This window comes from Lissotriton vulgaris, chromosome 4_2 (assembly GCF_964263255.1).
Source record: "Lissotriton vulgaris chromosome 4_2, aLisVul1.2, whole genome shotgun sequence".
NCBI classification, from domain to species: Eukaryota; Metazoa; Chordata; class Amphibia; order Caudata; family Salamandridae; genus Lissotriton; species Lissotriton vulgaris.
The window spans coordinates 9,430,831-9,456,755 of NC_141692.1; the positions used below are offsets into that span (position 1 = coordinate 9,430,831).

General features: G+C 45.4%; 1 protein-coding gene across 1 annotated transcript in view; it reads left to right on the top strand.

Moving 5' to 3' along the window:
- LOC147718117 (E3 ubiquitin-protein ligase TRIM11-like) overlaps positions 1–25,925 on the top strand; it is a 335,542-nt gene that overhangs the window by 147,402 nt on the left and 162,215 nt on the right. Inside the window, exon 5 of the mRNA XM_086919194.1 lies at positions 17,607–17,629. Within this exon, the coding sequence (XP_086775320.1) occupies positions 17,607–17,629 (23 nt within the window). The remainder of the gene's footprint in view (positions 1–17,606; positions 17,630–25,925) is intronic.

Here is a 25,925-nt window from a genome sequence, read left to right on the forward strand (position 1 = left end):
GACGAAGCAATGCCCTTCCTCACCCACGAGTCTGCTGGTAAAGGTATAGGTACCTTTTTAGTATGGGTGGCATGCACCCAATGTTTCCGCCCTTCCAATCGAACAGCAGTCCTCGTGGCGAGAAGTACTTGATAGGGTCCAGTAAAGCGGGGTTCAAGATTTCGTTTTCGTCCGAAGTTCCGCGTTACCACCCAGTCTCCAGGCTGGAGCTGGTGGCCTGGACCCTCCGTCTGTGTCGGCAGTGCTTCAAAGACCTGTTGGTGAATTAACCTCAGTTTAGCAGTCAGATCATGCAGATAATTGATCAACATTGGATACTCAAGATCAGAGAACACACTCGGTCTAGGGACCCCCCAAACATTTGCAGGGCGGCCGAACACAATCTCGTAGGGACTGAGCCCTACTCGGGAGTGTACAGTCGCCCTTGTTGACAATAGAGCTAAGGGCAAAGCGTCAGGCCACAAGAGACCAGTTGTAGCCTGAATCTTCGCTAACTTCAACTTAAGAGTGCCATTATACCCTTCAACCAAACCTGCTGACTGGGGATGATTGGTGCTGTCGAATTTCTGTGTAATTCCAAGGCCCTTACACACACTCTTCATCACACTCCCCACAAACTCACTTCCGTTATCAGACCATACAATCCGTGGCATTCCATACCGAGGAAAGTATTCCTTCAGTAAGATTTTCGCAGTGGACAAAGCAGTGTTATCTTTGAGAGGGTAGGCTTCGATCCATCGGGAGAATGCGCAAACCACTACTAAAACGTATTTCAGGTTATTGCATCGCTCCATATGGATGAAGTCTAACTGAATCACCTCAAAGGGACATGAAGGGGGAGCAAAATGGCCAGGAGGTGTAGGGGTTCCCTTACCAGGATTGTACATCATACATATCATACAATTCTTAACCAATCTCTCAGCACACTTAGTAATACCGTCATTCTTCCATACAGGGGACAACAACTTACAGATACCTTTCACACTAATATGTGCCAAACCGTGTGCCATCGTCACAACAGCTAGCACATACGCATCCGGCAACATCCACCTTTTATTCTCCGACAAATCAATCCAACAGCCATTCGCATCCAGTTTTCCCGTACTCTCTTTCCACTTGGTCTTTTCAGTCTCGGTGGCCTCATTCTGTATCGCTTTCACGCTCTCGATAGTGTCCTCACACATACCAGTCTCTGTAGGCCACCTAACCGGACTCGTCACATACATTCTAGTGCTAAGATTCCGAGCAGTCTCCTTAGCAATCTCGTCAGCGAACGCATTACCACGACCAACATCATCCGTCACCTTACGGTGCGCACTACATTTAATAATCGCCACCTGCTTGGGCAATGTAAGTGCATCCAAAAGATCATTCACAAGCTGTCCATGCTGGATCTTCGTTCCATGCGATGTCATAAAACCTCTCTCTCTCCACAAACGTCCGAAGCTGTGTGCCACGCCAAATGCATATTGGCTGTCCGTAAACACATTCACCCGTTTCCCTTTCGACAACACACACGCTCTAGTCAAGGCAATCAGCTCTGCCGCCTGAGCAGAATTCTGATTCAATCTCGCACTTTCCACAACAGTATTCAACGTCACCACAGCATACGCAGTCGTTACAGCACCATTCGGCAACTTAAAACACGACCCATCCACATACAAGGTCCCATCGGGATCTTCCAATGGAGTATTTTTCAGGTCTACGCGACCTTTCGTTTCCTCCTCCGTTCGTAAGTAGCAGTCATGAGGTGCTACTTCATCTGATTCCATACTGATTGGCAACAAAGTCGCCGGGTTCAGGACATTGCAACGTTTTATTTGAATGTGACTTGCCAAAAGCGTCAACTCATAACCAGACAACCTTGCACTCGTCAAGTGCTGAGTTTTCGTACGATTCAAGAGAGTGTCAACTGCATGCGGAACCATCACCGTAAGCATATTATCCATGACCAATCCTGCAGATTGTCGGATGGACACCGCAGCTGCCGCTGTTGCTCTCAAACAACTCGGCAATGCTCTAGCTACCGGGTCCAAGGTCGAGGAAAAATATGCACATGGACGTTGCTTACCGCCGAATTGTTGCGTCAAAACACTTAACGCACAACCTTCTCTCTCGTGAACGTATAGTGTAAACGGCTTACTGTAGTCAGGAGTACCTAACACAGGGGCCGAACACAACGCATCACGCAGTTGAAGAGTAACTCAACGGAGTAATAAGAGAAGTGTCAGAAGTGGAAGAGACAGCAGGAGTAACCAGAATAGTAGAAGCAGCGGGAACAGGAGTATGGGGAAGTACAAGCGGAGGAGCAGTAGGGACGGAAACAGGTAATGGAGCAGGAACGGGTTGAAGTACGGGAACAGGTTGCGGAACAGGAGCAGGAGCAGGCGGAGGAACAGGAGCAGGGGGAACCACAGGAACTACAGTACCCTGTGCGTACGGAGGTGGTGATTTCAAGAGATAGGACAACAAGGGGTCCTCTGCTGATTCCTCCTTCTTATCTGTACCCGTCGATAAAGCGGGTAACACTTATCTATAGACATACGCTGTAATCTATCGAAAACTTCCTTTTCCTTTTCCTCCTTATCTCGCTGGAACTGTTCTGCATTTCTTACCGTTGTAACAACTCCTTCTCTCTTATTACGTTTAATCTGTCTGATTTCTCTCTGTTTGGCTTCTTTACGCCACAACCGAAAGGAATCAAACATGGCCGGCCTTGCTTTTCTCTGAAATAATTTCGCTTCAAGATTATCTAAAATCGGGGTCTCGAAACTACCATGAGGTGGCCAACTAAGGACACCGTCTTTTTTAGTATAGCGAACCCAACACTCATTGAACGTGATTGGACCCAAACCATGGCGGCTATATAACTCGTAAGTTGGAGTTCCAACCGGAGGTATCGGACACGAGTCCTCCAGTCGGGAATCCGTACCACAACCTTTAAAGCAACCAAACAAAGTACTACAGCCAGGCATCGTGCACACTAACTGAGTTTCACAAACTTCAAGGGCTACGGGATTACACTATTATCCCAGCAATGAGCAAAAACCCTCGGTTTTTGGCGACTGCAGACGTCAAATAATACAACAAAGAACAAAGTACTAAGAACCACAAATGCAATGGAACCATGCAACAACTAAGCACCCACAACAAAGGACTCTGGGAGCGACCCACAAATACTTAACTCAAAGATCGATGGCGTCACCAGGAAGGCCCGTCTATCGTCTCGCTGTACCAAGGTCTACGCCAGGCGCCAAACAAAACAGGTCTACAGTCAGGGCAGCAGTCCGTCGCAGCCGTCAGGAGGCGGGAATCTTCGCGGGAAAAGTCGTCGGGCCACTTGTTTCGACAACAGGATCGATGAAGCGGGTGCACCTTCCCTGGGAGATTTCACAGGAAGTTCCTCACGATCGTTGGGCTTGGACCGGTACCACTGATGCAGCCCCACGTTGGGCGCCAACTGAAGACCCAGCGGTGCCAGGGAGAACACCTGAAACCTTCGTGGGTTACCTGTTCCGGCGTACAAATAACAGAGACACGGGACACTTCCTTCGGCGTCAAAGATTCGAGCTTTAATTACTGCAGGGAACACAGATGTCACAGGAAGTACAACATGTGTAGGTTCGAGGAGTCTGATTCAACTTGCCTCTGTGGATCGCTCCTTTTATACAGTTTTCATGCATAGAATATCATGGTACACAAAGGTTTACAACTCGGTTCCCATCGTAAAGACCATAAGCGGTTGCCTTCATTTATTCAAGGCCCGGAACATAAGTACAGAAACATTTGGTAGCTCCCAACTGTAAAAACCCGTCTTCCCACCATTAGTACATTCCAATCAGCAGTAAACAGATCGAGGAAGGAACAGAAACAGGTGCGGAGGAAGACAGAGACAGTGGGGAGATCGAAAAGGGTGTAAAAGGGGGTGGTATCGGGAAACACGAGCTGCGGGCATCAAAGGGACGTGCCTAATGAGATGCACGACTACGACAATAGTCCGGCACGGCAAGATGAGCCTCGAGCGGGGCCAGCTGCCTTGCAGTGTCATCCCCCTCATCATAAAGACATTTTCAAAGGAAACGTGTCTTCCGCAAGAGTTTGGGAATCCCAGGGTCGCGAGGCGGACAACGTCCGTTCGCTGGCTACTTGAGGGCAAGAAACAAAATGGATGCCGTATCTAAGATGGAACCCGTGGGTACAGATGAAGAAACCCACGAAACAAACGAACGGTTTAGGCTAGCACAGCGAAAACGCGTACACCCACCAAACTCGTCATTTGCAGTTCATAGATACCAGACTCGACCATATTCGTGCGAGTCGAAAACACCACTTACGAATGTCACGGAACCTCAGCCCTCCAGATCTGCTGCTTGAAACTTACTGAAGAAAGAAGTGCTCCGCTGAGAAGATTTTGCTGTGCAATGAACTCTAAGGCCTGACCTCTGAAGACTGCACCATCTGAAACTACAGCCCTGTGGATTATCTTTCTGGAAAAGAACTAAAAAGTGGACTCCCTGAAAGCTACAGGTTAAAAGAGCTCAACTGGAACATCACTAACTAAATCTACACCTTGGAGACCCATGAGTGGATTTGTAAGGGTTTTGTTCAAGTGGATTGCGGAATTGAAGTTTCACACTTTCAAGGACCCTATTGGAGATTGCAGAACCTTGGATTGTGTGTTGGATACTTTGGGACCCGCAAGCAGAACTTCAGGAAGGAGTTCTAACTGGACCCCGCCTGCTGTAGAAGGCGCACAACACATATGGTTAGATTCTCCAGAACAATTTTTAAAGGTGTCCCTGTCAGAGACAATGAAATTACTAAAAGGGGCACTGTTGGTTTCTAAGCACTAGAAAGTGACTAATCGTTAAAAATTCATATTACTGGTTCCCTACAGTGGATTTATTTCGTGTTGGTGCTCGCAGCCACGTTGCCAAGGGTTGAGCATAGGAATTGTGTTATAAGACCTATGCTGGGTCCTACCATGTGTTAGTGGCCCTATTGCCAATGAAACCTACATTTACCCCTACCAATTACCCACTTTCCAACATTTGGTGGCAGCGGTGGGAAGAGGACTTGTGTTTAAAAAGTACACCTTTCAGTGAATGATTTAAGATTATAAAACATCCCTACATTGCCTTATAACAAAACGTTTGAATTTGATTTTTGGAATTTGGACTAAACTGTTTTTAATCCATTGTTTTGATTTTTCCAAATTGTTCTAAGTCTGTTGTGCTTAGTTTTTTGTGACCCTAAACTAGGCAACCACAGAGTTGGACCTGGCGAAACTGTCCCAGCTTAAGATAGCTGATCTTTAGGGAACAGTGTAGGCTTAGGGGGCTCCATGCTGCCAAGAAAACTAGGAAGGTGGGGTTGCTTGAGTCCCTAAAGGCCAGGACCTAAACTTCCCAAGGGCATAGTACCCAAGTACACTGAGGGGGATGACATTGACAGGTGGCTAGCAGCTTTTGAGAGGGCCCTTAAAATGAGTAGGGTCTACTCCAGGTATTGGGGTGTACTCCTGTTGGAGTTGATTTCAGTGGCTGGGAGAGATAGGCACCTGGCCCTGAAGGGAGAGGTTGCAGAATACCAGAAGATGAAGGGATGCTTAGTCAAAAGATATGGTCTGACTCCGGAACAGTACAGGGTGAAGTTTAGAGGCACCCAGAAATTGAGTTCAAAGTCTTGGGTAGATTTGTGGCCGTTTCAATGAAGGCACTGGAAGGCTGGATTGTTGGTAACAAAGTTGACACATATGAGGGATTGTATAATTTGTTTTTGAAGGAACATATTTTGACTCATTGTGCAGAAGAGAAGTTACACCAGTATCTAGTGGACTGTAAGCTGACAGACTGCTGAAGCTGAGTTTTCCCGGAAATCATTGTGGCTTTTTTAAACTGGTGGAAGTAGACATGCCCGTATTAGGACTACATGGGCTGTGTCTAAATATGGGTATGATTTCTATGCCTATATAAGGGTAATGCGAATTATACCTATATAAGGGCATGAATCGGGAAAATTACACTAAGGTCCTAAAACGCTATACAACAGTGTGTAGTTAACCTAATTTCTAAATGTATTTGTTTCATGCAGAAAATGATTGCCAAAATGCTGGTAACAAAATAAATCATCATAGTTAGCAGACTCTAGGTATAAATCCTCAGCATCAAAAGTAGCATAATATTTCAAATCAGAAAATAAAGCCTCTACGGCTTGGATGTCCCAATCATCAGAGTGGATATTTTGTTAAACCACATCCCCCATAGAAACGCGGAGTACATTGGGAACATTAATAACCTCTGTGGGCCCATGAATCTGGAACTTAACAGCATCCCATACAATTCCATATAAAACAGGCAAAGTAGTTATATTCACAAATGTTTGGTCCCTCTTCATGATGTGTGTAGAGGAGTGGGGAGCCAAAGTTCCATCAATTAGTATAATTGAAGTTCTTTCTTGAACGTAGTGTTCATTTACGAAATGAAAAAAATACACCACAAAACTGATGGACATGAATAAGAAAATCGAAAATTGCACCAGCCAAATGTAAGTCCAAGGGGGAATTAAAAAATGTTTTTTAAACCAGGTAGCAAAAATCGAATCTTTTGAAGGTTTTGATGTGATGTGGTCGAGACAGTGTCAAATGAAAAACGTGATTAATTAGCCACACTGGTCTCCAAATTAGGCATTGAAAAGTTATTGGGGTAAGTATATTCAGTATCATTAAGAGGATCACCAGCAAGTGTTTTAAATAAAGGATTCACAACTGTATTGATTTCAATGGCAACCTCAGCCCGATTGCAGGATCCAAGGCCAAAACAGAGTGCTGGACACAAGACCGCAGGTGTCATACTATGAAGAATCGGCTACCCTGTGTAGTTTGACATTGTCAATGGAGATGTTTTTTTTAAATTTATTTTTATTTAAGAGGTTTTATATAGCGCTAGCCAGACCCGAAGGTATCGGAGCGCGTTACAGCAAGTAGGGGAGAAAAACACATAAAAGAGGGACAAGAAAGCGTAAGTGATCAAAAGTTCCAGTGTGCTGTGTTTCTGAGGAGCACATTAAGGTAGAGTGGTTCCGAGGTAGTTTCGATCCATGAGTAAAATCCTGAGCTCAGTCTCCCTCCAGGAGTGAAGGAGAGTAGGGCATTCGGGGGCGTGGATGAGGAGGGGATGTTGGAGCAATTGCCTGTTGGCAGCAAGGTGTCAGCTTGTGTGCTTTGGATTTCAGTTTGGGAAGGCACAGTTGAGGTATAAGTCTTTTAAGAGTCTTTTGAATTTTATGAAGGAGGGAGTAGTCCTGATGTCAACCGGGATGGAGTTCCAAATTTTGGGTGCGTTTCCTGCAAAGGAACGAGCCACAGTTTTTTGCTTGCGTGTTTTCAGAGGGATTAGTAGGAGGGTGTTGGAACTCCTAAGGTTTCTTGACTGGCCGGCTTTCTTGGAGGCAAGATATTCTGGTTTTCCTGTGTGTAAGACTTTGTGAGTAAGGCAGGCAGTTCTGAAGCTGGCACGCATTTCCACTGGGAGCCATTTTAGTTCTCTGAGTGTAGGAGATATGTGGTCGTACTTTTTGACTTTGGTGACCATTCTGGCAGCGGCGTTGAGAGTTGTTTTGAGTGGGGCTAGGTGGGAGAGAGCTGTACCGGAGAAAACTGCATTCCCACTTCCAGTCTAGAAAACACCAGTGATTGGGTTGCTTGTTTGAGGTCTGTGGGCGGGATGAAAGGTTTGATTTTGTTGAGGAGCTTTAAATTAAGGAAGGAACTCTTGGAAGAGGTCTTAATATGATTGGTCATGGTTTGTTTTTGGTCAAGGGTGATTCTTAATGATTTTACTGAGTTAGCCAGGGTGAGATTGCCATTGAGAGCATCGATAGCTTTTAGCCACTCTACGATTTGCGGGTTCTCATCTTTGCTGGAGATGAGGAGGATTTTTGTTTTTTTCTTGATTCAGTTTAAGGTGGTTTGTGGCGAGCCATTGTTGAACTTCTTTGAGAGTGTTGTTGAGTCTTAGAATGTCATTAATGAAGAAGGTTTCCAGGTAGATCTTGGTGTCGTCAGCATATAGGTGGAAGGGTATGTTGACCTTTTTTAGGATGGTTGTGATGGGTTCCATGTATATGTTGAACAGCTGAGGAGAGAGTACTGAACCTTGGGGGACACCTCTGTTGACGGGGAGTAGGTTGGACATAAAGAATTTAATTTTTATCCTTTGGCAGCGACCGTGAAAGAGGAAGAGAACCAGTGAAGGACCACTTCGTCTGCACCTACTCGGTCTTTGAGAGCCTTGATGAGAAGATTGTGATCCACCGTGTCAAAGGCTGCCGAGAAGTCTAGGAGAATGAGTAGGCAACATTGGTCAGTGTCAAGGGATTTGAGGATGTCATCCACGAAGTTAAGGATCACAGTTTCAGTGCTACAGCCTTTTCTGAAGCCTGATTGGTGTTGGTCTAGCAGGTTGATATTGTAAATGTGTTGATTCAGTTGATGGAGAACACATTTTGCGAGGATTTTGGCTATGAAGGGGAGATTGGAAACCGGTCTGAAGTTGTTCAGGTCGTTAGGGTCTAGGCTAGGCTTTTTAAGTAATGGTGTGACTTGGCCGACTTTGAGACATCTGGTATGATGCCAGTTTTTAAGGAACAGTTTATGATTTCGCACTATAGTGGTGCGAGGGTGAGTTTCAGCTTTTTGTCAGTTGAGAGGGTACAGGGTTGAGGATGTGTGAAGAGGGTTTGGAGGAGGAGATTAGATTGAGAATCTCCGCCACAGGTACGGGGTCGAAGGTTCTCCAGGCTTTCGTGGGATGCGAGCTAGAGGTGATTTCAATTGCTGGGGCTGAGTTTTTAGAGGCGGGATTGAGAATGGTGTTGAGTGATTGCTCGATGTTGTTGATTTTTTCGTTGAAGAAGGTTGCAAAGTTGTCTCATAAAAGTTTGGAGGCCTGGACTGGGGTTGAAGAGGGTTTGAGGTTTGCTGCTTGATGATGTTGAAGAGTTCTTTTGGCCAGTTTTTCGCATTGTCAAGGGCGGTGCAGAAAAAGCTGTTTTTTTCCATTAATGATATGTTTTTTGTACATTCTTCTTGCAGTTTTGAGTTTTTTGCAAAGGTTAGAAGAGGGATCCTTTCTCCATAGACGTTCTGTCGCTCTTAGCTGCCTCCTTTCGCCGTTAATGTCCTTGTTGAACCAGGATCTGGAGGGGATGTTCCTAGATTCTTTCAGTTTCATGGGGGCATTTGGTCTAGGATAGAGGACATGGTTGTGTTGTAGAGGGATGTGAGGTATGTTGCGGAGAGTCCATCCTGGGGGATGGGGAGGAGAGTGGATATTTTTTCTTTCAGGTCGGCCATGTTGATCTGTGTTAGGTTTCTTGACCATGTGTGGGGGTCTTGGATGGGAGATTGGCGCATTATTGGTTGGGAGATGCGGAACAAGATTAAGTGGTGCGCTGACCAGTCGACCATTAGGATGTGGTCTATCGTGATTACGTCATGTTGGGCGATGATGGCATCCAGGATTGCTCCTTTGTTGTGGGTTTCTTCTGAGTAGTGTTGGGTGAGGTCGTTGCTCTTTAATAGTTTGTTCAAGTTTTGGATTGGTGTGCTGTTTAAATCATTCCAGTGCATGTTGAGGTCACCCAAAATTAGGTAGTTGCTGTCTCGGAGAGAGCAGTGGGCGGCCAGGTCTGAGAAGTGTTCTGTGAACAAGGGGGTGTTACCAGGAGGGTGGCATAGGAGATGACAGTGCAGTGAATTATTGTTGCTGGTGTTATTAATGGTGGTTAGGCATTCAAAGGAGTTGTAATTTAACTTGTCGATTTCAGTCACAGACAGGTTGTTTTTGTGAATGATTGCCAGTCCCCCACCTTTCCGGTCTGTCCTATCTTTGTTGATGATAAAGAAGCCCGGGAGTACGAGCATATCCATGATTGTAGGAGAGGTGTGGTTCAGTCAAGTCTCTGTGATGAAGGCTATATCAATGTGATGGTTGAGGATGGATTCTGCTAGCTCTGTGGCATGTTTAGTGGCTGACCTGCAGTTAATGAGTATGTAGTTGGTCAGGGGTGACTCTTTTTTTGGTTCCTTCATTAGGGGGGCAGTAGGGATGTTAATGAGGGAGGGTGGGGTTTTCCGGATGGAGTGACACTTCTGAGTTCAGTGATTACTTGGATCGAGGACTGGGGGATGTGCATAGAGGGGGTGGTGTACGAGGAGGCCAGCTCGGTCGCTTTGACAGATGACATGGCTTCTACAGTTCTATTGGGTCTTGTAGTAAGGTTCGGGAGGGTGTGAGGTCCAGCTGGGCCGCGGAACCTTGGGAGGGCTTTGGTGATAGAGGTTGGGGATGATAGGGGTCAAGTGGGGGTTTAAGGACGGCTTATGGAATGTGGTGAAGTTGCTTAGGACGTCTTTCAGGCCCTGTATTATAGTAGCCACTTGGCTTTCAATCAGGGAGAGTCGGCGCCCCGTCTCTTCTTGGGGGTAGTGGGGGGATTTTGGTTCAGTCTTCACGGAGGGGTGTAGATCAGACAGCGTTTTGCTTGCTTTTGGTAGTTGTTGTGTTGTCGGTCTGGGTTGTGGGATAGGGGGCAGGATGTGCGGGGTCGTGATGTGGTTGTTGGTTTCTTATGAGGGTGGGGATGTACCTGTTCCCCTTTTGCCCAGGAAGAGGAGGTAAAATGACTGTTCTTGAACCCTGCACACCAAGCACAGGAACTGGAGCTCGATAGGAGGGACCAAATTCCTTCTTGTTCTCGATCTTCTCCTGGACCAGTTCGCCAACTTGGGGTAGCCAGCCAACTACCGGAATCTGCAATACAGCATCAGATGTGGATGGCAAACGTTCCTTTGTGAGACTGTCTCTGGTCTTTTCTAGGTTCTGTAAAACATTAGAATGTTCATCTACGCCAAACGATGCAGTCGCCGCCATGTCTAGACCCTCAATGTCCGGAACAAACATTTTGATGGCAAAAAGCATTTTGTATGGGGTCTGCCCACCCAGAGACCTTCTATGGAGATTATTTAGTGCACTCTGTACGCTATTGAGGTGGGTCAGCCAATCTCGGCCAGTACCTAATACCTTAGCTGTAAAGGATTGCTTTAAGTCACAGTTCATATGCTCCACAACACTATTACCCTCAGGCCAGTATGGAGACGAAAATTTGACCAGGACCCCCAAAGAACTCATGGCATCCTTGAATGCCGGAGGGGCAAACGCTGGACCCTGGTCCGAAGGAAAGGTACCACACGCAAAAATTCTCACAATGACACACAAATCCCTTACAACAGTTCTGGAATCAGCACTGCGTTGAAGCTACAACCACATAAAGGGGGTGCACGAATAAACTGCAACTAAGATGTACTTATACACAGTATCAGATGAGAAAGGACTACAGTGATCTAAATAAACACACTCAAGCAGATTATTAGATTTGTACAACTGAGTTTGGGGCGGGCGTGCAGCAGTACAAGGTTTAATTTGCTGACAAATGTCACATTGAGGGACATAATCATGTGTCTGTTTGTACAAACCCTGCCACCAATATCGCTGCTGGAGAAGAGACACGGTAGATGACACACCGGCATGCGATGAGGCCATCCCAGTGTGGGCTGCTGTAATCAAAGTCTGCCTGCGGTCCGCATTGGGTATTAACCTGTCACCAACGTCGTTAATTCTCACATAAGGAACTTTATCAGGACTTAAATGATAATAGTATTTAGAAGGGAAACCTCTAGGGTAATTACCTCCCTTCTCTGTTGCGGCAATAGCTGCAAAGATGTCATCATCAATCTTACTTTTGGACCGTGTAACTGCTGCTACTGCATATGTTGTAACTGCTGTCTTAGAAGCTTCATCCGCAAGACACTTGCCAACAGCATGAACTCCGACACGCTGGTGACCCAGAGTATGAATTACAAACACGAGTGCTAGCCGTTCTTTAACTTCTGTCACTCAAACCCAGATCATTTTATGTTTTATTGTGTGTCCCTTGGAGTCACGATACTCATTTTGAGTCCAAAAGGGCAGATTGTCATTGTATGATTGAACACAGTAGTAAGAGTCACTTACCATAAGCGTAGTCACACTGGGATCTGCTTAATCCAATGCAAGCATCAGAGCACAAAGCTCTGCCAACTGGGTGGTACAGTCCCCTAATGTGTGTGTATGCACGACATTGGACTTGAATTCACCATCCGCCATAGTACCTACCATGATTGCGCATGCCGAAGAATATGCGTGCGTTAAAACCGCAGCCGCTTGCGCGCTTCCGTCAGTGTAAATGATACAACGGAAACCCTCAAGTGGGCGCATGGTCAGAGGAGCAGGATGAACAAATTCATATTGCAAAAACTCTTGAATCTGCAGAGAGGAATAAAAAATGAACGTGACATCCGGGGATGTCAAGGACCGGGTCCATTGTATGCAACACGGGTGCAAAGCTTTGGAATTTCGTACTCTGCTTTCGTCACTGCCCCCAAGCCAAGATACAGAGTAACAACCAAAATGCATTTTCATCTGCGACAGAGCACTTTCCTTAAGAATCGCCATTTGCTCTGGTGTCAAAACTGATTCCACAGTGGAAAACCGCAACTCAGCCGAAGTGTACAAGTGTGACTTGTAAGTGATAGGGACTGTGTCACCTTCATTAAAAAGTGAGGTACATTAAACACACCGCCCCTGGCACGATTCCTATCACCAGGTTGGTGTGGTTATCATGAGTCAACAAGAATTTAGATTCTAGAAGATCAGCCTGCAAAGATTGCAAGATGGCTGAATGTTCAGGCAGCCAGCACGATTTGGAGAAAATAGGTTGTATCAAGGCGTAAAGAGGCTTGATACGCTGGGCATAATCGGGACTATAAATAAGCCCAAAATTCAAAAAGCAAAGTAAAGATTGTAGTTTTTTCAGTGTAGTGGGAGCGTGCAGCAGTACGCACTTCTCCAGAAAGTGAGGAGCCAAACCTCGACCTTCATTGTTGAGCTCATAGCCCATGAACAAAACTGTAAGCTCTGCAATGTGTGATTTTGCAAAGTTGAATATGTAACCGAAATCCACACACTGACAAATGATGCGGTCAACGCTGCACATGCGGCCATATTTCCACATACGAACATGCATCTGGGTCGAGTCTCTCCAAGAGAGAGACAATGCGGGCGGCAAAGACGCCAGGACTGTTCTTATAGTCCATCCCAAATGACAAAATTGGCATTGTTTACCACCACTGGTAAAAGCTGTCCATTGACTACTAATAGAGGACAGGTTGTGGGCAACAAAAGCCATTGGATATGTCAAATGTGGTTTTAAACCTTTTGCGCATGAGACTATCCACAAGAGCGGAACTGTGAGTATTTTGTACCGCAAACGTACGACAATGAGAATTTAAGTGGCGGTAATCCATTACCAACCGGTATCAGCCGTCCAGTTTAGTCATAGTAAAAAGAGGGTTCTTCATCGGAGACACACACGTTTCAATTACACCTTGATATTCCAAATGTTGAATGATTTCTGCCATGGGAGCTTTTGCTTCACGTCGCATGGGGTATTTGGGTTGAGCCTGTGGCATAGATTGTAAGGGAATCTCATGTCTGGGGGAGAATTTATCCCAGCCACAATGAGTACTGTACAAAGCCGGCGCAAGCGACTTAGCCCAATCTTCTGAAAATTCAGAGCCTTGTCCTTCGGGACAGTGTGCGCGAAACTGGGGAGGATTTCCTCCTCCTCTTGTGGAGCGGCCAAGACAAAAGATGGGGGCCAGTCGACCTCCGCCAGTAAAATGTCATAAGTCGTAGTCAGATTTTCCCCCAAAAACCTTTTATAGTACACTGTATGTCACCTTCAATTAAAAGGTCAATTTCAAAAAGCCTGTCAGGTGGAGCCACTCTAGTGTCTGCTGTTTCTCCTACAACAAAGGTGTCAGTCGCTGTCACCTTCAGTAGTTGATGCAGCGCCTCTCGCACTATGGTAATCTCCGCCGCGCTGTCCAACAGCGTCAGTGCCCATGTTAGATTCCGAAGCTGCATTCTCACTATCTGTGGCATATTTCACTGTTAAAGCTGCAACTTTCTTCTTTTGAAACTGGGGCCTTTGACGTGGTGAGTCGTCCTGCTTGCCTTTTCCGTCAGCGCTCTGTTGGGCACCTTGTCCTCTGCCGCAGCCTCCTCCACCGCTGGGCGAGATCGATGTTTACTGCAAAGAGCAAGGAGAACGTTGTTCAGGAACCTGAAATCTATCAGGTGACTTAATTGTAGTGCGGTCGCACAACTCATAAGTACGCTCAGTAGAGACAGGTGTAGGTGAAGCAGGACGGAACCTCTGTTTCTGTTACTGTTTTCCCTCTTTTTTATTCTTACTCCAATTTTGTTTCGGAACTTTTTGGCGGTCATCTTTATCAGATGACGCCTGCTGAGTTTGCTGCAGTGTTTGTTTCTTAGCAAAAGGCTTAACACCTAAACTATTACAGCCAATGGTCTTATAAGCCTCCGTAATAATCCTCTGTAACTGACGGGGTTTCTCAGCATCGGGAATATCGCGCAAAGTATTATACATCTGGAAGCTCACCACTTCTCACTTGACATTAGCAAAGACAAGATTCCAAACCATGTCAAACGCTCCCACAAGTCGTATTCCCAACTCTACAGCAGCCTCCAGTCCGTGTTCATCTTGAACGCGCTTGATCACGGAGGGCAGGACAGCCATTGAAGGGGTGCCAAAGCACCTTGTAAAGACTGCCACAAAAATCACACCCCAAGTGTTACAGTCATTTACGTCCGGCACTAAGTCTTTCTGTAAACTAATAGTAAGGATCCTGTGTTTCTCCACAGGAGTGGTATTCAGGGATACTGCCTTCAGTTGGTCAAATTTCTCGGCAATCCAGAAAGGCATTTCGTCCTTATCCTGGGGATGCTTGCTTATAACCGCATTAACCATAACGGTACTAAGCTTCAGCCCGTTTGGCCCAACTGGATGCGCCGCACCACCCGGGTCCCCACCCAGAAAGTTGCGGGAACTTTAATAAACCAGACCCCTTATCACTGACACCGCAGAGGCATAAAGGGTTCTTAATTCTGCATCTGTACAACACGCCACATTAGGGTGCGGATTATGACCAGCTAAAACAGGCCAAGAAGCTCCTGCACTTGACAATGGTCCCATTCTGACCGCCACCAAACTGGGGAAGGGTGCCATTAAACCAAACTGCATACTGCCAAATTGAAATTGGAACTACCTGTGTCCGATGCAGACTGGACTCTCTGCAGCCCCTGAAAGATGTACTGAGGGGCCCCCAAGTACAAGGAATTACAGTAATCCAGTCTGCTCAATACTGTGCTTCTTACTACAAGGGAACGCGAGTCCTCAGGTAGAATTGGAAGTATCTGACACAACATACGTATCAGACTAAAACACACGCTGGCAGTCTTGTGTGCCTGTGATTCCATTTGGAGATTCTTATCTATCAGGACCCCCAAATTACGAATTGTGCTAGCAGGGGCCAGCGCGTCCTCATCGGGGGTAAGCCTAAACTCTGCCGGTAAATGTGTGAGCATCTTCGCCGAGGGGCAGTACAGCACCTCAGTTTTCCCCCCATTGAACTGCAGGGAATTCCACCGTAGCCATCCTGCAGTCTGGCGCATGCACTCTTGGAACGTATCCATGGAGTCTGCATGTTTCCCTTCCATGGAGAACGCCAGTTGCGTATCGTATACATAGTTGACCTACTCAAGCCCGAACAATTTAATAATGGGAAACAGAAGCTGCAGATGAATATTAAAGAGAATGGGTCTAATAGCAGAGCCCTGCGGTACCCCATAGACTATAGGAGATTTGCAGGATGCGAACGGTGCCAAGGTTACCACCTGCTGTCTCCCTGTCAGATAAGACCGCAGCCACTGCAAGGCCCGCCCCTTCACACCAATTTTCTCCAGTCTCTCTAACAAGATTGAGTGGCTCACTGTGTCGAATGCGGCCGACATATCGAGAAGCACTGCAAAACAGTGGCATTCCCGTTGTCTCCCCGCATACACAAATTATCCATCATGGTGGTCAGGGCTGACTCCGTCCCGTGGCCGGGCCGGAACCCAAACTGGTCCTTCTCCAGCAAATAATTTTCCTCTAAAAAGCAGGATAATATCCTGCTAATCACCTTTTCCAGGATTTTGATTGAGAAAGGAATGAGAGAAATTTGTCTGAAGCTTTCTGGATTTGTCGGATCCAGAGAGGGCTTCTTAATCAGGGTTGTCACCACTGCCTGTTTCCATCCCTCTGGAACAGTACCTTCTTCTAGGGACTAATTGCATATCTGTCAAAACCAGGGGAAGGTCGTTTGGCCGTAGGTCTTCCACACTTTTTGTGGCAGGGGGTCAGAAGGAGATCCTGAGGATACGCTTTGCGCCAAGGTGTTAAAAGTAAGATCTGTGAAGGTCTGAAAGCTATTAACATATGGATCAGAAATACCTCAAAGGGGAGCGCTATCTATGAAACCAGACTAGTTCCCAGCAACACACAAGGGAAACAACATTCAAGTTACCTCTTGAGAGGAAACCTGAGTGACAATCCATTTCACTGAAAATTACCAATGTTTGGGAACATTAACATATCAGATGTTGCTGGCTCCCATGGCGGGGAGAGTGGTGATAAAGAACTCTCCAGTTCTCAAACATTTCACTTACCATACATCCACAAGGTATGGGCGGCCGAAGGAGCAGATTTTGTCTCCAGGGGAGCTGCAATGGAACCAATCACTAGTGGAGATTATAGACTATTGAGCTTCATTCTTTTTCCAAGACCACTGACTTAAATGGGCAGGTACTATTAGGTGCTCAGTACCTATACTTCTCTAATTTAGAGGGGATAGTACCAACACTTCTCAACACTGATTCAATGCTTTTAATGAAAGAGTACCTGCACTTCTCAGCACCAGAGGGGTACTCTGGGACAAGGAGTACCAGCACTTCTATATTTCTATTTCAAGCACTGCCTAAGTCCAATTGCGAGAAAGAGCAGTGTTAGAAGGAAGGACACTTTGAGAGTTGTTCCCTAGAAAGAGCATATCATGGTCAGTCCAAGAAGAGAAGCTAAATACACTAGATAAGAGATGAGCAAGCCATGTATTCCCTTTCATGCAAATGAGGTACTGCGGGAAGGATATGATTACCCTGGGTGATGAGGAGGGGAGTGATGCTGGCGGAGCGGAAAAGAGCAAACCATGTTTTTTTCGTATATTCCGGATCCCTACATCTCTGACCATGACCCCCAAGGACCCAGACTGTAACTCTGAAGAGCAACAAACTCTTTAAAGAGATTCAACGCCCCTATAGTCACGTGGAATAAACTCCTCAGTGGAGATGGAAAGTTACTGGAATCTGTCCATGCTGGCATATCAAAGAACTGAGAAATGTCCCATTATTTCATCTTGATAAAAGTGTTGTGCTAAATTATTCCATGTGTTAGGAATTTGAAACACTAGAGGTTTAGATATATTTGGGCTCCTCAACCAATGATAAACACTAATCATGAATTCCTACATTATGCATGACCTTATGCCAGCACTTTTGAACTGTGTAATGGAAACTGATCTCTTTCCTTTTCTCTCTGCCTTGCAGGATGTCAGAAGCACCCTGAGCAGGTAGGTCTGAATTGTTTTGATGATACCTCAGCATGTGACACCTGATGACATATATTGGACAAGGTCATAATTGCACCAAGAATCAAATGTAGTTCTCAGAGTTGTATAGATAGCCCATAAGCCTGGAGAGTGGAGAAAATGGAAAGTTGTCCTACAGGCCCAAGCCAGGCCTGTGTCATGGGGACAAGGCAGTATTGAGACTATTCCAGACCTGTTAGAGAGAGTAGCATGGTGATTCATTGTGGTGGCCCCTCCCCCCCCCCCCAGTTCTGAGACTCCATGGAGTACAGGAATGATGTAGTTCCAAATGTTCATCCAGGTGGGATGAGGACAGGGACCACACATTACATCTTGTTTCTTATGCATGAGATTGCCTTGGTTTTGAGTCTGGCCACCAATTTCAACGGGGTATTCAGTATCAGACAATTGTTTACTGATTCTCTCTAAGTCCTGTAGTACCACAACAGAACTATTCTTGGGAACCTGGTCCTCCGTGGATATTTAGGGCATAGAGTAGAATACCAGAGGGAATTTCACCTGGGGTCTTACACTGCAATACAGTTCTCGGCATGTTTTTATGTCATAGCAGCAGGAGATATTGGAGACTACCCCAGGAAGGTCGGGGTCACATTCACTCTCTCAGTGAATGCTGTTCTTTGAGGTCAGAATGGATATTACATTTGCAGTTGCGCTCTGACAGCAGACAGAGCCAACGTTACAGCTTCTGTAATGAGAGCCAGACCATTATCTGAGTGACGGAATTGGGATCTGCTCCCTTCTATACCAGGGTCAGCAAAGGTTTGGTCAAGTAGGCAAACAGGAAATGAGCACCGTGGTCACCCCACAGAAATGTAGAACAAGAGGTTACAACAATTGTATCAGATGAAAAGAATCAAAGTGCCAATATGATCTAAATACCCCATCCCAAAAGTGCTGTGAAGCCTTTGTGAACAAGGACAGTTTTGTTCTCACTATTTAAAAGACTATGATTTACTGATTTTGCATGGCATGTTTATCTTGTCTTAACAGAAATGTTATCTTTGTTCATGAGAGGCCAGTCCTCAGGCAGTTTTGATAAGATATTCCCTCTCAGTATCATTTAGAGTGTATTGGTCTCTGATTCCAGAAATCCAAATGATCAGTTTGCTATCATGTCTCAGTATTCATGTTGTTTTCACTGAGAATGTTTTGACGGCCCCTCAGAGGACGGCCCCTCATTGTCTTCATTACCACAGAGTTCTCTTTCCAATGTATAATGCCGCTCTGAGTTACCACGATGCACGTTCATGTTCTACATGTAAACTATTCTGTAAAAGGACCAACTTTTAAGAGGCTTGGGTGTTATTGGCCTTTCCTGTTCATCTGTGTACCTTTTGTGCTGCCAGTGTTTTAAGATAATATTAAATAATTGACTGCATAAGGCAGGTTCTGAAAATGCCTGTTTTCTGAAGTGACAATAAACATTGTTGTATTTCTACAATCATTACTGTTTTATTGAAAGTGTGTTAAGAGTGGGTTTTCTGGTTGGCTAAGGGTTTGCACCTAAGCCATACAGAAACCACCAATCTAGTCACGATAAGGAGATAACACGTCTAAAAATCATGGTGCAAGTAGTGGTGTTGAAGACAGCTTGGAGTGTCGTCATTGGTGAGGCCGGGCTACGGTGTGAAGCAGGACAGTGCTCCGATTTCTCCACAAGCAGGGTACACAGGTCAAGGTGCAGGCAGCAACGTCGGTGATGGTGTTGCATCGTTGTCGGGGATACCATGGAAGCAGTGTGAAGTGAGGCAGTGTGTAGTGCTTTACCCACCACTAAAGTACAGTGAAATTATGTGGACAGAAACTATGTGGTATTTAGTGTATAGCTATTATGTAGACTGGGATTACGTGTTATGGAGAGTAATTATGTGGCATGGTAGTCTGTGTTGCGGAGTGGAAACCTCAGGTTTAGTCCTCCTCGTTTCCATAGAAGCTAAACAATAAACTCTATGAGACAAAAAAGAAGGAAGCACTAGGATTACTTCTGGACCTAGTCAGAGGTATGATCTTCTTAGTAACACAGGTACAACAAATTAAGTACTTTCATTTTACATATTTCATTTATTTTTTCTTTTTCTGTAATATATCAAAAATATTTTTTTCTTTTTTTAGAACATTTTCTTTTTTTTTGATGGTTGGTGTGTGAGAGACAGGGACCTATTGTTCTGTATTGAAAAGTGATTGGGTTTTTCAATACACTGTAAAGATCATGGTATTTCTCATTGTATTTTTAATTGATTGAATCATAATTAATGAACTTGATGTATACACAAGAAATGTTCTAAAAAAAGAAAAAAATATTTTTGATATATTACAGAAAATGAAAAAATAAATGAAATATGTAAAATGAAAGTACTTAATTTGTTGTACCTGTGTTACTAAGAAGGTTAACTGATTAATCTGATGAGCCTTGCCACATAAGAAAGTACGATTTGACCACGGGGGAACTTTAGTATGTTGACCTTGATGTTGTCCTCTCTTTTCCCTGGTCATAAATATAGAGGGGGTCCCATAATTCATGTGATCCTAGTCAGAGGTATGAGCAGGGCCAATGGAATTATGCGACTGTTCAGCTTCACCGATGTTTGCATAATTATACATTTTCCGCATTTGCCACATAATCCATCATCTGCTGCATAATCTGCAGATTTGAACAAAAACATTTGTTTCTAGCTCAAATGGCTCAAATATTACCAGAAATGCAGTGACAAGTGTTACAGTGTGGCGGAAGGCCCTTTGCAAACCTGGAATAGTCACCTGTTACTTATTGCTAAATGTGGGTGTTAAATTGGTACTAATGGTGTGCAAACCAATGTCGCTACTTTTTGTGCCTCTCTTGCATCTTGCCTCTTTCTGCGATTCTGTTGCTTCTTTCTGCACCTTTCTTTCTTTTTCTGCACTTCTTTTGCCTCTTTCTGCTCATCTCTTCCACTTTCTGCACCTCTCTTGCCTCTTTTTTACCTGTTGCCTCTTTTTGCACCTCACTTGCTTCTTTCTGTACTCCTCTTGCCTCTTTCTGCAACCTTCTTCCCTCTTTCTTCACCTCTTCTGCCTCTTTCTGCATCCATGTTCCCTCTTTCTGTACCTCTCCTGCCTGTTTCTGCACATCTCTTGCCTCTTTCTGCATGTCTTGTGCCTCTTTCTGCACCTCTGTTGCTTCTTTATGTACTTCTCTTGCTTCTTTCTACACCTCTGTTGCTTCTTTCTGCACCCTTCTTCCCTTTTTCCTCACCTCTGTTTCTTCTTTCTGCACTGCTCTTGCTTCTTTCTGCACCTCTCTTGCCTCTTTCTGCACCCGTCTTCCCTCTTTCTGCACCCCTCTTCCCTCTTTCTGCACCTCTTTTGCCTGTTTCTGCAACTTTCTTGCCTCCTTCTGCACCTATGTTACTTTTTAGTGCTCTTCTTTTGCCTCTTTCTGTACCTCTCTTGCTTCTTTCTGCACTTTGTTGCTTCTTTCTGTACCCCTCTTGCCTCTTTCTGCACCCTTCTTCCTTTATTGCATCCCTATAGCCTCTTTCTCCAGTTCTCTTGCCTTTTTCAGCACCTCTCTTGCCTCTTTCTGCACTGCACTTGCCTCTTTCCTCACTTCTCTTGCTTCTTTCTATACCTCTGTTTCTTCTTTCATCAAATAACTTGCCTCTTTCTGCACTTCTCTTGCTTGTTTATTCACCTCTCTTGCGTCTTTCTACACCTCTGTTGCCTCTTTCTGCCCCTCATTTGCTTCTTTCTGCACCGCTATTGCTTCTTTCGGTACCTTTCTAGCCTCTTTGTGTACCTCTCCTACCTCTTTAAATAAATAAATAATCCACATTTGTAAAGCGCACACTCACCCGTAAGGGTCTCTAGGCGCCGTCGGGAAGATTAAGCAAGCTATTGCCCAGAGTCACATGGTGCTGGGCTAATCTGCCGCCGGTGCCGGGGATCGAACCGTGATCCCCAGATTCCGGAGTCAGTCGCCCTAGCTGTGGCGCCACACCTCTTGCACCCCTCTTGTCTCCTTCTGCACCTCACTTGCCTCTTTCCGCACTTATCTTGCTTCTTTCTACACCTCAGTTACTTTTTCCAGTAATTCTCTTGCCTCTTTCTGTACTTTTCTTGCTTGTTTCTGTACCTCTGTTGCATCTTTCTGCACCTGTGTTGCCTCTTTCTGCACCTCTCTTGCCTCTTTGTTTACCTCTCCTACCTCGTGCTGCACCCCTTTTGCCTTTTCTGCACCTCAATTGCCTCGTTCTACACTTCTCTTGCTTCTTTCTACACCTCTGCTGCTTGTTTCAGTAATTCTCTTGCCTCTTTTTGCACCTTTCTTGCTTGTTTCTGCACCCCTCTTGACCCTTTCTGCATTCCTCTTGCTTCTTTTTGCATCCCTGTTCCCTCTTTCTGTAGCTTTCCTGCTTGTTTCTGCACCTCTTGCCTCTTTCTGTACCTCTGTTGCTTCTTCCTGCACTTCTCTTGCCTCTTTCTGCAGCATTTGAGCCTCTTTCAGCACCTCGGTTGCTTCTTTCTGCACTCCTCGTACTTCTTTCTGTACCCCTCCTGCCTCTTTCTGTACCTCTCTTGCCTTTTTATGTACCTCGCCTACCTCTTTTTGCACCCCTTTTTTCCCCCTTTTTGCACCTCTGTTAGTTCTCTCTGTCCTGCTCTTGCTTCTTTCTGTACCTCTTTTGCATATTTGTGTATCCCTCGTGCCTCTTTCTGCTCCCCTCTTTCCTATTTCTCTACCATTCTTCCTTCTTTCTGCACTTCTCTTGCTCCTTTTTGCGCTGCTCTTTCTTCTTTTGTTACCTCTCTTGCAAATTTCTGTATCCCTCCTACCTCTTTTTGCACCCCTGTTCCCTCTTTCTGCACCTTTCTTACCTGTTTCTGTACCTCTCTTGCCTCATTCTGCACCTCTGTTGCTTCTTTCTGCACAACTCTTAGTTCTATCTGCATTGCTCTTGCCTCTTTCTGCACCTCTGTTACCTCTTTCTGCACCCCCCTTGCTTCTTTCTGCACTTCTCTTTTTTCTTTCTGTACCTCTGTTGCTTCTTTCTACACACTTCTTCCCTTTTTTGCATCCCTCTTGCCTCTTTTTGCAGTTCTCTTGCCTCTGTATGCACGTCTCTTGCTTCTTTATACACCTTTGTTGCTTCTTTAAGCAGTTCTTGTGCCTATTTTTGGCACTTCTCTTGCTTGTTTCTGTAACTCTCTTGCGTCTTTCTGAACCTCTGTTGCCTCTTTCGGCACCTCTCTTGCGTTTTTCTTCACCTCACTTGCTTCTTTTTACACGACTCTTGCTTTTTTGTTGCACCTCTCTTCCCTCTTTCTGTACCTCCCTTCGCTCTTTCTGCACCTCAGTTCCCTCTTTCTGCACCTTTCCTGCCTTTTTCTGCACCACTCTTGCCTCTTTTGGCACCTCTGTTTCCTTCCTTCTACACCTCTGTTGCCTCTTTCAGCAATTCTTTTGCCTCTTTCTGTACCACTCCTGCCTCTTTCTGTACCTCTCTTGCCTCTTTGTGCACCTTTCCTACCTCTTTCTGCACCCACTACTCTTGCTTCTTTATACACCTCTGTTGCTTCTTTCAGCAGTTCTCTTGCCTATTTCTGCCCTTTTCTTGCTTGTTTCTGTAACTCTCTTGCATCTTTCTGAAACTGCTCTTTCTGCACCTCACTTGCTTCTTTCTACACCCCTCTTGCTTCTTTCTGCACCACTCTTGCTTTTGTCTGCACCTTTCTTCCCTCTTTCTGTACCTCTCTTTGCTCTTTCTGCATCCCATTTCCCTCTTTCTTCACCTTTCCTGCCTGTTTCTACACCTCTCTTGCCTCTTTCGGCACCTCAGTTGCTTTTTTCTACACCTTTGATGATTCTTTCAGCAATTCTTCTGCCTCTTTCTGCACTTTTCTTCCTTCTTTCTGCACCACTCCTGCCTCTTTCTGTACCTCTCTTGCCTCTTTGTGCATCTCCCCTACCTCTTTCTGCACCTCTCTTGCCTCATTTTGCACCTCTGTTAGTTCTCTCTGCACAGCTCGTGCTTCTTTCTGCACCTCTTTTGCATATTTCTGTATCCCTTTTGCCTCTTTCTGCACCCCTCTATCCTATTTCTATACCACTCTTGCTTCTTTCTGCACTTCTCTTGCTTCTTTCTGCACTGTTCTTGCTTCTTTCTGTACCTGTCTTGCACATTTCTGTTTCCCTCTTACCTCTTTCTGAACTCCTGTTCCCTCTTTCTGTACCTTTCTTGCCTGTTTCTGTACCTCTCATGCCTCTTTCCGCCCCTCTGTTGCTTCTTTCTGCACTTCTCTTGCCTCTTTCTGCACCACCTCTAACTTAGAGGTAGTTTTAATCCCCTTGCCCAATTATGTACAAAGGCCTTTCAGGGGAGGTCATGCCAATTACAGGGGTACCCCGACCCATAGTGTACCCTAGTCTAAAATAAATCTAAAGAAGTCTTCAAAATTATGAATGACTTCTCATCGGATCACAGAGTTCTCCCCACCCAGGCCCCTACCCAAGAAACCTGCAACGCGCTCAATACCTTCTTTATCCAGAAAATTGTGGACATCAAGAACACTATCCCTTCCCCATCTCTGCCAGTCTGTTAGACTTTCTCCCTCTTAACCCTTTTTCCCTTACCCAATTTTCAGTTATAACCCCCAGTATCCTTTCTGAGCTCACAACCGTATCAAATCAGGGTCCCCCAAGGATTGCTGCCCCCTTCAGTTCTTAGGGCGGTCTTTTTCTCCCTACCTGACAGCATCCTCCCCTTCCTGAACGCTTCTCTTAGTACTGGCACGGTCCCCAGTGCGTTTAAGGAGGCAATATTAGTCCCCCTTTTGAAAAAATCGGGAGCTGATCCCGACAACCCCGCTAACTACAGGCCTATCTCCCTCCTGCCTTACATGTCTAAACTTCTTGAGGCTCATGTAACTACGTGCCTGTCAACATTCATAGAGAACTCCGGCTTTTTGGAACCCAATCAAGCTGGCTTCAGACCAGCACATTCCACTGAGGCTGTCATCCTGAAAGTCCTGGAATTCCTACAGGGGAACGCAAACAGGGGGTCCCCACAGGCACTAGTGCTCCTGGATTTGTCGGCTGCGTTCGACATGGTGGATCATGACATCCTTCTCCACCGTTTTGGACAAGCTGGCATCCAGGGCCCTGCCCGTGAGTGGATTAAGTCCTTCCTCTCGGATAGAGGGCAAACGGTCCGTCTAGGCTCCTTTGCGGCAACTCAGGTATCTACGACATGCGGAGTCCCGCAGGGATCCTCCCTTTCCCCCTTATTGTTTAACCTGTACCTCCGGCCATTGATCCACTCATTAGGAAACTGGAAATGCACTGTCCTCAATTATGCTGACGACATGCAGATCATCTTCCCCCTGGACTCCCCCGATGCCGCATCAGATTTCCAAGCAGTGATGCTCCACATTCAGCAATGGATGATCCATAATCAACTTAAACTGAATCCGGAGAAAACAGAACTCATCCTGCCTGGCAATAGCGCGGCTTATTGGGGCCCACAGTTCTGGCCAACGGAGCTGGGCGTATCTCCCAGCCCCTCTGGTTCGGTCAAGAGCCTGGGCGTTACTATCGACTCTGACCTCTCTCTTAAAACCCATGTAGGGGCTGTTATCTCGTCCAGTATGTTTCAGCTGCGGAAAATTCGTAAAATCTCTCATCTGCTCTCGCATGATGCACTAGTACAAGTTGTAATCTCCCTTGTTCTTTCCCGTCTTGATTTCTCTAACTCAGTTCAGTTCAGTAAATCTTTATTTCGATGATTAAAACCATCATAAAAATTCAGGTTATAAAAATTCATTACATTACATTTCTGAACTTTATTTAAATTTAAAAAGAAAAAACAGATACAAAGCTGATACATTTCATAAAGAAGAGATCAAATATTATAAATACATCATAGCTTAATCTCTTGTATTTCTTAACCTAACTGCAACTTTTAAAAAGCGTATCACAGAGCATAAAGTGCGCATATCCTTTGCTCTTTGTAAAAAGAGTAGTGCAGTTTTAGCAAGACAAACTTTTTTCTCTCTTAAAATATCAACCAGAAAACTACGCCGAGGCGTCCGATGAAATGAACAAAGAAGTACAAAATGAAGGCTGTCCTGCGGAGACCTATTGTCGCAGCCGCAGGCACCCTTCTGCTCAATAGTTACAGTAAAACCAGATGGATAAGGTAAAATATTAGGTAACATATTGAGCCTAAAACGACACATTAAAAACCTATCCTGCTGATTATGCATCAGCCACAAGTAGGGT